At 36.7% G+C, this 11,803-nt stretch overlaps 1 protein-coding gene across 1 annotated transcript in view; it reads left to right on the plus strand.

Annotated features, from left to right (window-relative positions):
* PKN2 (protein kinase N2) overlaps positions 1 to 10,877 on the plus strand; it is a 31,053-nt gene extending 20,176 nt beyond the window's left edge. The window contains exons 8-21 of the mRNA XM_026853462.1: positions 381 to 524; positions 661 to 736; positions 1,059 to 1,233; positions 1,490 to 1,619; positions 2,056 to 2,192; positions 2,282 to 2,357; positions 2,445 to 2,536; positions 3,572 to 3,748; positions 4,309 to 4,371; positions 4,473 to 4,549; positions 5,976 to 6,118; positions 7,427 to 7,534; positions 8,933 to 9,013; positions 9,094 to 10,877. Of these exons, the coding sequence (XP_026709263.1) occupies positions 381 to 524; positions 661 to 736; positions 1,059 to 1,233; positions 1,490 to 1,619; positions 2,056 to 2,192; positions 2,282 to 2,357; positions 2,445 to 2,536; positions 3,572 to 3,748; positions 4,309 to 4,371; positions 4,473 to 4,549; positions 5,976 to 6,118; positions 7,427 to 7,534; positions 8,933 to 9,013; positions 9,094 to 9,297 (1,683 nt within the window). The 3' untranslated portion in view covers positions 9,298 to 10,877. The remainder of the gene's footprint in view (positions 1 to 380; positions 525 to 660; positions 737 to 1,058; positions 1,234 to 1,489; positions 1,620 to 2,055; positions 2,193 to 2,281; positions 2,358 to 2,444; positions 2,537 to 3,571; positions 3,749 to 4,308; positions 4,372 to 4,472; positions 4,550 to 5,975; positions 6,119 to 7,426; positions 7,535 to 8,932; positions 9,014 to 9,093) is intronic.
* The last annotated feature ends 926 nt before the right edge of the window (positions 10,878 to 11,803 follow it).

Raw genomic sequence — 11,803 nt, forward strand, 5'->3', positions numbered from 1 at the left:
TTTGTAAACAACATGGAAAACTAGTAAAGTTGAGGTTTCTAAAAACAGATAAAAATTTATTGTTAGAGCTTGAGCTAAAATATCTTGAACTAGCACTGATGTTACACTGACTCAAAAAGTTTGGTGACTGTGACTTTCTCCTACTCTTAGGGGAATTTGTTACACTTATACTTTTATTTGCACACTGGTGATCACATCTGAACTGTAATGCTATGATCATCAGGGTGAGAGCTTGCTTAATGTGGCTAGTTAGCCCTGGCACTCCTTTAAAGCAACAGCTCTGCATCTGGATCCTTGAGTTACTAGATCTTGTGACAGAGTTAACTCTTGCAGAACAATTAGCAGTAAGTAATTTCCTGTGTGTACATTTCCTGTTTTAGTCACGTGAATTAGAAATCTCAGTTTATTGGCGTGACTGGAGATCTTTGTGTGCAGTGAAGTTTCTGAGGTTGGAAGATTTCCTTGATAACCAACGGCATGGCATGTGTCTCTATCTTGAACCCCAGGGCACTCTGTTTGCAGAGGTAAGGGTGTTTCTTTGACTTGAGCATACTTGCAAGTATTATATTGCAAAATATTTTTTAAAGTTTTTTTCTGAAACTTTTAAGAAAGCATTTTGTTCTGAAACTTGAATTGTAACACACATTATTTGAACTGCAGGTTACGTTTTTTAATCCAGTTATTGAAAGAAGACCAAAACTCCAGAGGCAGAAGAAAATTTTTTCAAAACAGCAAGGTGATTGTTTAATATAAACATGTAAAAATTATACAGATCTGTGATACTATTTTATACACAGACCTTATATTTGCCTGTGAATAAAGCTGTTGATAATGAAGGATTTGGTATTACATTTAGAAATGTTTTGTTTTAGAATTCCTTATTATGCATTAGCATTTAATAGTGAATAATTAGAAATAGCTAAGGAATATGACAAATTCAGTTTGTTCTTAATAAACTATAAACTGATTAATATGAATTTTTTTTTAATTATAGCTTTTGGTAATAAGCAAGGAAATTACTTACACTTTATTGTCTTTTTTTTTCACAATATCCACAGGCAAAACATTTCTCAGAGCTCCTCAAATGAATATTAATATTGCCACTTGGGGAAGGCTGGTAAGAAGAGCTATTCCTACAGTAAATCACTCTGGCACCTTCAGCCCCCAAGCACCAGTGCCTGCTACTGGGCCAGTGGTTGATGCACACATTCCTGAACTAACACTGCCAGCCAGGTAGGTGATACTTTTAAGAGCAAGAGTAACAGTGAGATGCTTATACCCTCATGTGTGTAATGTATGTCAAATCTGTTTATTCTACAAGACTGTAGACCTTTCAGTGTTTTAATTTTGGACATCCATTTTATAGACAGATCTACACAGACAAGATTTGCTTCAGGAGAAATCTACAAAATGTGCAGTTTTGAGTTGGTTTTCATACTATTAAAACAGTCTCTGCTATAAACTGAGGAGTTATTTATTTTCTTGCCAGTGACTCTCCTGTAGCCAAATTGGACTTTGAACTTGAGCCTGAGCCTCCACCTGCTCCACCCCGTGCATCTTCCCTTGGGGAAATATGTGAATCTTCCTCTGAGATAAAGGCTTCTGATGTGCCATCTCAGGCGAGTAACTTTAAGAATTTTGAGCTATACAGTTTAACAGGGTTGTAATATTGGCATCTTTATGATGGATTTCTTTTCTATTTCAACATATGCTCCCTTAACTTACATATACAGAATTGTCTTGACAGAACACTGCAATTACTCTTGGTGGCAAACTGTTTCAGTAGTTGGTCTGTGTCATTGGTTCCACCACAGAAAAAAATAAAAGCCAAAATCATTAGAGTGTTCAGGAAAAGATGGTTTTATTGACAAAGCAGAATGACTGGAGCAGGAGGTTTCATCAGTCTGTTAAAAACTTGCTTATCTGTATCATAAAGTATACCATTTTAGCTTAGATAATTCTTATGTTAAGAATTTCATATGCTTATAGTCAAACTTCTGCATTCGTTTATTTTCACAATCAGTTTAAAATTTTCAGACTTCTTTTTCTTCACAGGATGAAGTAGCAACTTTTGATTTTGAAAATGGCAGAAATAGTATTGTCCCAAAACTTCAGCCTGAAATAATCTGTCAGCCTGATGCTCCCCATTCAGACATAAAATACACCAACACCCGAGAGCCTGAAGATAGAAGGTAAAAATGCAGTAGTTCTGCTCTTGATCTGAATAATATTTCTTAAAGTTAACAAACTAGAAGATTTTTGACTTTTTTTATTTACACAGATCACAGCAAAGATTTCAATTCAGTCTGAAGGATTTCAGATGTTGTGCAGTACTGGGCAGAGGACATTTTGGAAAGGTAAATTTCAAGAAACTATATCAAATGTCAAGGCTGTATCAAAAACTAGATATAGCTCTTAAATGAATTGCTTATCTTCTGTTTTAGGTGCTGTTGGCAGAGTACAAAAACACAAACGAAATGTTTGCTATTAAAGCCTTAAAGAAAGGAGATATTGTTGCTCGTGATGAAGTAGACAGGTCAGTTTGTAAAATATGTTATATCAATTCTATAAATCATGTTTTCTTCCTGCATGCAACACAGCTATAAGCTTTATCAAACAGTAATTAAATTCAGTGAAAGAGCAAAATCAGTTGTCATCTCCCTGCTAACAGCAGATGTGTGGTCCTCCTTCCTGGGCAAGGAAGGAGCAGTGTAGCTCAAGAATACAGGTTCATTTTAGTGCGCCTCTTACAATGTCTCTACTACAGCTCTGACTTGAAGCTGATCCTTTTTTTCCATTTAGGTTCTCTTGCAATTATTTATTCTAATTACTTGTTTCTGTAGACTTCCATCACATTTCAGGAGGACAGTGACTATGTTTTCTTTACTGGAAGAAACACCTATGGTGGTATATATTAACCTGTGACATACTGTCGTACTTTATCCATCATGTTTTCCCTTAAATACTGTGTATACTCCACTGTTGTTTTTTAATCTGAGCCCCAAAACTCATATTCTTCTTTGCTTGGAAGTGGTAGTTACAAAACTATCTAATTTTAGTGCAAGAAGGTGCTTTCACAACTGTTTAATAGTGACTATATTGACTTAACTTGCCAGGAGAAAGATAACTGTATTAGTAAGCTACAAATTAACCAGTTGTCTTAAGGAGAAATAATCTGGAATTACTACAGATAGATGTCTATAATATTGGTACTGTTTTTCCACTTTCTGTATTGTATACAATTAAAATAAAAATATATTGAAGCTAATGTCACATGGTATTAATGCACACTTAATGCAAGTCTGAGTATTTGGAAGGAAAATTGGCAGGGTACAATTTTCATGGACTGCTAGGTTTCCTTTTTTGTTTGTGAAAGTAAATGTAACTTTGTGGAAATCCTGGAATCAACTTCATGTGTGTACAAGTATTGTAACATCTCTCTTGAAACAAAAAATGGTCTTATGTTATCCTGAGGAAAAAACATAAGGTATAAATTACCAGTAGTTTTTGAAAGTTGAAAAATTGTGGTTCAGGATTCAGCTTTAAATTTTTACTGATTTTCTGTTTTCAGCTTGATGTGTGAAAAGCGAATATTTGAAACTGTGAATAGTGTAAGACATCCCTTCTTGGTGAACCTTTTTGCTTGTTTCCAAACCAAAGACCACGTTTGCTTTGTAATGGAATATGCTGCTGGTGGGGATCTTATGATGCACATTCATACTGATGTCTTTTCTGAACCAAGAGCAGTGTGAGTATCCATCTCTTTTTGTGGCGTTAAGTGAAGGGAGTTTTTTTCAGTGGATAAGAAGAGCTAAGATCTTTATCACCACTCCACACCTCTCCATTATGTCACTTCAGTAAATTCTGAAGTTTTTTAAAGGGTCAGAGATTCTAACTGGTTTTGTTAGAAAAAGACGTGCAGGTTTAATGTGCCTGAATCTACACTCGATTTAAAAATTGCATATTAATATTTAATGTTTAAAATATTTTTAAATGCTAAATGAAAAATTAAAAGAACAGACAAGGCTAAAGAATAAGCCAAATTATAAATCCTTCAATGCCACAGCTGTGGACACTACAGAAAATTTATCCTTCAGGCCAAGCAAACACACTACAGCTCAAAAGCTGCAACTTTAAGCATTTTTGCCTCCTGGCTTTAAAACTCTTGACCTTGTATAAAGCTAATCGATACCTGAAAAAACAATCAGTAATCTCCAGAGGATGGTTAATAAAAAAGATCAATAATAATGGATTTGACATTCTGAAAAGCAAGACTAAAGACCATTAAAATTTTAACTTTTTCAACAGATTCTATGCTGCATGTGTGGTTCTTGGACTTCAGTATTTGCACGAACACAAAATAGTATATAGGTAAGTAGTCACTGACTATTTCCAACAGATTATTTTCAGCTGTTCTGAACAGTACTGAAGAAACATCAGTGATGCAATTTTGTTCTCAAATGTTCATTTAGAGATTTGAAGCTGGATAACTTATTGCTGGACACAGAAGGCTTTGTGAAAATTGCTGACTTTGGTCTTTGCAAAGAAGGTAATGGCCTTTAAATTTTATTTCTAGGGGAATTCTATAGTCCATCTTACTCTTGACTGTTCCTTGAGACTTTCGGTCTGCCAAATGTGTATAGTGTATACTTACCCTGTATCATTTGAAGGAAAAAGCACATCTCTGATTGTACAAATGTGGAGTTAGAAGGAAGTTCCTTAGTAGGGAAATATCAGGAGCATCTGAGCATAGCCCTGTTTTTTTAACTTAATTGAAAAAAAAAAAAAAAAAAGTGTGAACATCACATTCTGGTTCTTACTTCATCATAAGTCTCTATATTTATTGAATTAATTAAAATAATATTTTTGAAACATCTTTGCTTATTAATAAGGCATACTGTTGCATTTTACAAGTTAGCAGAAAGAGCACTAGGCATTTTTCCTCATTCTAAACATGTTGACACTGCAATGAAATCAAATACCTTTATAATCCATATCTCACTTTCTTCATATGATCTATTTTTTTAATTCTAAGTATATGGAAATGATATGAAAAGTGTACTAGAGGTAAAATAGAGAAATTTATTCCCAAAGGGAAGCTTAGATGCTAGAAAATTATTTTCAAACATTCCACTACTGGCATCTACCTTCCAAATAAGCCATGAAATAGAGGTAGCAACAGAAAGCGTAGTGTCTTCCCCACAATGGGGTTTGAGAAAAAGATCTGGAAAGGTCCATTTCTTTTTTCAATTTGTATAGCCTGTCCTCCATATCTTTTCCTTTTAGAAGGCCTAAGAGGGAATTTAGTAAATTTGGTAGGTGTTCAAACATTACTGTTGTCCTCAATATCCTAGGGCAAGTCTTGTGACTTACAAACAAATTCCGTAAATGACAAAAGGCAACGAGGACGAGGAAAGCTTTGGCTCACTGGTTACTACAATAAATGGTTTTCCTAAGCTTTCTGCGGCACTTCTATCTGTAGTTTCACATCAGTCCTTGTGGGGCTGATGTCCCAAACTGTGCCCCTCTTGCAAATATACAGGGCTTATTTTGCTCAAAGTTGTTTCACTACACTCCGTGTTTTACTCTATTGTATGTATTTTCCCACTAGAGAAGCATCCATAGTAGGCATGTTTGACTAGTGTGCCACATTTTCTTCTACTAGCTAGTGGAAATATGGAATAACTTTGTATCTTTCCAAGCAAAGATAACTGGTTGACAAAGGTGGAACTGGAAGGTTAATTTTGTTCATTGCATATAGTTAGGGATAGAAAAACATAAGACTGAAGCACATATAGAACAAGGGTGTGGGAGGGAGGAGTGGGGGAATGTCTTACCACCTTGGCCTGAGCTCTCAGGACAGGCCCTGGAACTACAGTATCAGCTGAAGTTGCTCTAGAGAGGTTTTACTCACTGGCGTAAAGTGTAAAGTGGCAGAAAATACTGCTTGCTTTTCATTAACTGTAACTTTTCAGGAATGGGATTTGGAGACAGAACAAGCACATTCTGTGGCACACCGGAATTTCTTGCTCCAGAGGTGCTGACAGAAACTTCTTATACAAGAGCTGTAGACTGGTGGGGTCTTGGTGTACTTATCTATGAGATGCTAGTGGGTGAGGTAAGTTCTAGTAAGATACAATGGAGTCATAAAATTAATACATGTTAACAAGGTTACAAAACTCAAGATACCAGCCTGTCAACATTTTAATATGCCCTACCTGTCACAGTTGTATCAATACAGTATGTACAGGCATACCTAGTTTTACAGTGAACATCTTAATGTGTTTTATTAAAAAAAAAAAAGTATTAAAAGCTGAGCAGCTACTTACCTGATACTCGCTGCTAGGAGTTGATGAGTCATGTCATGAGCTTGAATTATCAAAAACTGTGGAAGTGAACAAGTTGTAGCTGGTCCAAGATTTAACTTATACATTTTTGCTTTATTTTTAATTTCATTATTATGCCTTAAATCAAATTACAGTAATAGCACATTAATATCAGTGTCTTTAAGCATGAACACAGCACATCTGATTTTGGGGAGCTCAGTTTCCAGCACACATCTGTTATCATCAAATTTAGATGTGTACAGCTATAGCAGTCTTCTGCTTTCAAATGCTTTTGGGGAGAAAATAAACTCCTTAACTGCTGTAACTTGAATGGAAGTGAACTTTAATGCATAAAACTGGATAGTAGTGAAAAATTATGCCACCTTTACCATGTGAATTACACATGCACTAAAATAGAATGCCCCGGTTCCATGTAAATGAGCTAGTACAGAGAAATTACTATTGAATAGGTATTTATTATTGCAAATATTGTTTTACCTTCTGGTCTATTTTGTTAGTTTCTCCCAAGTAGCACGGTGATGGCTTACATGCTAAAAAACGGAGAAAAATCACAGATTTACTCACATTTTTGGGTTTTTTTTCAAAAAAGATGATCATTCAACTTCCTCTCAGGTAAAAAGGGACAAAAAGCTTGTATGGTGTTGCCTACATCTGTCAGGCCACTTCAAAAGAGTCTGGAAAGTCTTGAGCTGTGATATGCTAAAGATACTACAGAAACACATGACACCTGACCATGTTACTTGTGAATGGCAGCTGTCCCAAAGAAAAGCTGATACATCTTTTCCACATTCCCTGTATATCTTGTGTCAGAGTTCAAAGCAGATCCCAGTTTTAGGTGTTTCTACTTCTAAAAGCACATTTTTTAAAGCATAGCCCTTCAATAATAATTAAGGGATAATACCAACTTGCCTTACTTTTCCATCTTCCTTATGGAAAACTACCATATCTGTTTTGGGGAGAAGGAAGACTTCATTTCAGGGTGTCTGATTCCAAACTGTCAGCTGAATATATGTTATTTTCAGTTGTAAGAGACTTTTAAGCCTGTTTAATAGTGGGGTTTTTTATTACTTTCATTATAGTCTCCCTTCCCTGGAGATGATGAAGAGGAGGTGTTTGACAGTATTGTAAATGATGAAGTAAGATATCCACGATTTCTGTCTACAGAAGCCATCTCTATAATGAGACGGGTAAGAACATAAGAATATTAGAACATACTCCTCTTACCGTTTCCTCTCCAACATTAAGGAAAGTAATTACTCTTGTGAAGAACAAAATACTTTAAGAACCTATGCTTGGGGTTTCTTTTCTACAATTAAATTTTAACTTGCTTCATTTATGCTGCTTATCACCTTAAATGAACATTGTTAGTGACATACCACTTTGTTTCAGGAGAGAGATTTTCTTTTTAAAAAGTAAAACACTAGAGGCTGTATTTTCTCCCTGAACTATGTTTCCTAGTTGTATCTAACTAGAGAAGTTCAGCTCTCTTTTCCTAGCAGAACACTGCTGCATTGACAGATTTGGTAGATTAACACTGTCACATGAATATTTTAATTCAAAGACTTCTAAATCTTTTTGGTTTCATTCCAACTGGGGCAGGGAACACCATACACATGGCATCTGCAGTCCCATTCTTGGCGAGGAACAGCTGGTTTTGTTCACAACTTCTTAGTGCTATTCCTTAGTGTAATGCCTTTATCTATAGATGCTTGAACCTAAGTTAAAAGCGTATCACAGTTGGTAGAAGGGCATCTACTGGAGGTGATTCACAGCCTTTGGAGGCAGCCTCTCCACTGAAATGTCTAGCACGCAATTCAGCAAGGTGCTGCAGCATTTAAATTAAAGCATGTCACAGTAACTACTCTGACATAAATAATAATAGCATCAATATTCTATAGCTTAAAATTATTGATACTCCCAGGGAGAGAGTAGAGAAAGAAGGAAGAATACAGTATTTTTTGATGGTTGCATGATGAGTAGGTAACCCACTCTGATACTGAGCACTCCACTTGCACCAGGGGTCTCCTCACAGCACTGTGATTCACAGGTGGGTGCATCTAACTTTGGTGTTAACTAGAAAACCTTGTATTTCCTGGGTGTGTAGAGCAGCATTCAACCCTCTCCTGATAGCCCAACTGCTGTAAAATCACTGGGCATAGGAAACAGCAGCGTAGTCTCTCTTCTGAGCCAAGCTAGAAATACAAGCTTATGTAAATCCTGTATCTTCTCCAGCACAGAGCATATTTTTCCATATCTCTGTGCTGAACCCTGGCCCCACCAATCACCTCAGGTACCAACACTTGGTGCTACAGACCTGCAGTAGGGCAGATGAGCCTTGCTTTCCCTCTGGCAAGAGGCTGCTGGTGGAACTGTGCTAACAAACAGGTTCAAGCACCTCTGGAGCACCACTATCTCGAGTTACGTACATCTAGAATTCTTTCTTTGAGGACCAAGACTTTTCTATAGGTCAGGCAACTTGAATTTCACTGTCCACCTAATCTTGGTGTTGATTCTTATACAGCAGCACTCTTCCTCCCTCCCCCTAGCCCTGAATTTTTGCACTGAAATCTTGCATATTTTGTCAGCTGCTACGAAGAAATCCAGAGCGGCGTCTTGGAGCTGGAGAGAAAGATGCTGAGGATGTGAAAAAGCATCACTTCTTCAGGGTGAGTATAAACTAATATTATTTCTAAGGACATGAAGGAGTAGAGATAGGAAACTAAACAGCAGATGATTTCTTTTACAGCTAATAGATTGGAATGCTTTACTGGCCAAGAAAGTGAAGCCTCCTTTTGTACCCACCATTAGAGGACGAGAAGACGTTAGTAATTTTGATGATGAATTTACCTCTGAAGCACCTATCCTCACTCCACCTCGGGAACCAAGGATACTTTCAGAAGAAGAGCAGGAAATGTTCAGAGATTTTGATTACATTGCTGACTGGTGTTAACTTCTAGACACTGTGAAACCCCAGCTGACTGGCTCACAAGAATGCCTCTCTCAGAAGAATACCAACCCTTCAATTGCTCTCTGTGCCACCTGTAGCTTCTTTTTTTTAAGTCACATGAAGATCCTTTTAAGTACTGTTTTAACACTCTTGTGAAGAGTGGCCTCTTTTGTATATTGTTTTTTATCTGAGCACTGGAAAGCAGGTCTGTGGAGTTCTTAAGCTGAGTTGGTGAACCCAGGCTGTACTCAGCCTCCCACACATGGGCACACATGGAGCTGCACTGTCTCTCTCACTCTTTTACAGCAGATAACATCACTTTTTTAGGTGTCTGCCTTAAGTGGGAAAAGCAGACTTTGAGCTAGGTAATCACTTGTCTCTACTCAGCCACACTGAAATAGAAGTTTGAGATACTGATGACACACAGAACATGGTTCTAGCTGGAGAAGGCAAATTATTTCAGTTAAATATCTTGTGCAGTCTATAAAACTACACATTTCTGTGTACACCATCTTGTGTTCTTAAAATAATGGTATTGAGAACAGATATGCCTTGTTTTGTAAATTTTCTATGGTATTTATTAGGAAAAATGTTAAATGCCTTGCCTTTGAGATAACAGTGTAAGTGCTTCCATTACAAAGAAATCCAGAAAAATCCAGAAAGTTTACCAAAGCCACTTGCCAAACAGTTTTGCCTTCAAGCTTTTTAAGCATGGCTTAAAACCCTGGCTGATATGAAGAATGTAACAAAGGTGTTGCTCAGTCTAACCACAAAGAGCAAAGCATATTCATTTCCCAAGCCCATCCACTTCTGTACTCAAACTCATGCCTTTCCCACTCACCAAGTGAACAGATAAGTTAACCAGTCTGTTTCTAACCACCTAGATCATCCTGTATCTGTTGTACAATATCATATCACTTCTAGAAAACAAGAATTTTCAATGTATACATGCTGTGAACATGTATATTTGGAAGTTGTAATGTATTATGTCCAGGCAAGTAATTTAATTTTACCACTTCATTAATTTTAACAGTGGCCAAGTGAACAACATAGAACTCAGAGTGAAAAAATATTCGTATATATATAGGCCACTGAACTCCCAAACATAGATTGGCAGTTACTGAGGATAAAAGCAATATGTTGTAACAGAATGTATAAATATTTTTTATAAAATCAGTGTATATTTTATAAACCCCTTAACACTAAAAGCTGTACCTCAAAAGCTGAAAAATAATTTAGACCAGACACTGTGCATACTTGTAAACCAAGACCTATTTTTAGCATCTGGTGTTCTGTAGGCAAACATTAATTCTTGGAAAATAAGTTTCCCACATGGTCCTTGGCTCTAGCCCCATTCAGAACTTGATTGCATTGGTGTTCTCACAGGTTCATCCTAGCCAGGAGTTTGCTGTTTGTGGGCAAAGACAAGGAGACTCAGCACTCCAATTTATTCATAATTTGTAATTTTATTCATTCAAAGAAGAAGTCTGTTACCACTTGAGTGTGCAACGTTAAGCTGGTTGTTTAAAATCATGATGCTGGACGGACCTGCAGGGTCAGGCAGGGAAGAGATTTAGGGAGGCAAAAAAAAAATTACATATGGTCTAAGTCAGGCATCCCCCCCCACCCCCACAGGAACAAGGCAGGCATCTTCACCAGTGCTACCAATCATGTTTGGCAGAGTGAGTCAACTTTTCAGCATTACTTGTCTCCAGATTCTAATTAATAAGAAACAAATTATGTTCCTGTATCTAGCTGAAACCAATACTTTTGAGGTACAGTCAGCTCACCCTCTTTGGTTCCCAAATATATATATGAGCATCTAACAGGGTGCTTAATACTTACAAAAATATCCTCAAAAATACCTTTTTGTAACTACATCTTGTACAGAAATCTTTTTTTAATCTAAGTAAATCACTAAAAAAAATTAAAAAAAATTAGAGGGCAGGGTATGTTCACCCAGTTAAGCTGAAAGAAAGCACTAATTTTATCTCTGTAGTTTTTTAAATATTTTTAGGCAGATTAAGATTTTAAACCCTAGATTGTAAATATATTTTGCTATACTTTATCTGTATGTGGCTGCTCAAGCACTTTGTAAGGAAATTAGGATATTTTAGAATGGTACACTATGCATTAAAATGAAATGTGCCTTTAACAAATGTCATTCTAAGTGTTTTGCAGTCATTAATATCACAAATTAAAGTTTTAAATAGAGTAATTTGTAAATTGTGTCCCAAACATGATTTTGCTGTTTCTTGAAGTGACTTGTCATGTTTTCTCCACAGGTAACATCAGAAAAGAATTTGCAGTCAGGAGTGGACTTACAGAACCCCAGTCTCTTAGTGGTAGCTCAGTGTACTTCCATTCATTTTTTAAAAAACCAAAGTGATTACCTCTGAGCACACCTCCTTTCTGAAGCTGAAAGTTGCCTCCTCTTGCTTGGGTGAGCAGTCCTTGTGCAGGGAGCTGGAGATCATGTCTCTATTGCAGCCCAGCAAGCTTGGATCAG

Source organism: Athene cunicularia (assembly GCF_003259725.1).
Source record: "Athene cunicularia isolate RWA chromosome 8 unlocalized genomic scaffold, athCun1 chr8_part1, whole genome shotgun sequence".
Lineage (NCBI taxonomy): Eukaryota > Metazoa > Chordata > Aves > Strigiformes > Strigidae > Athene > Athene cunicularia.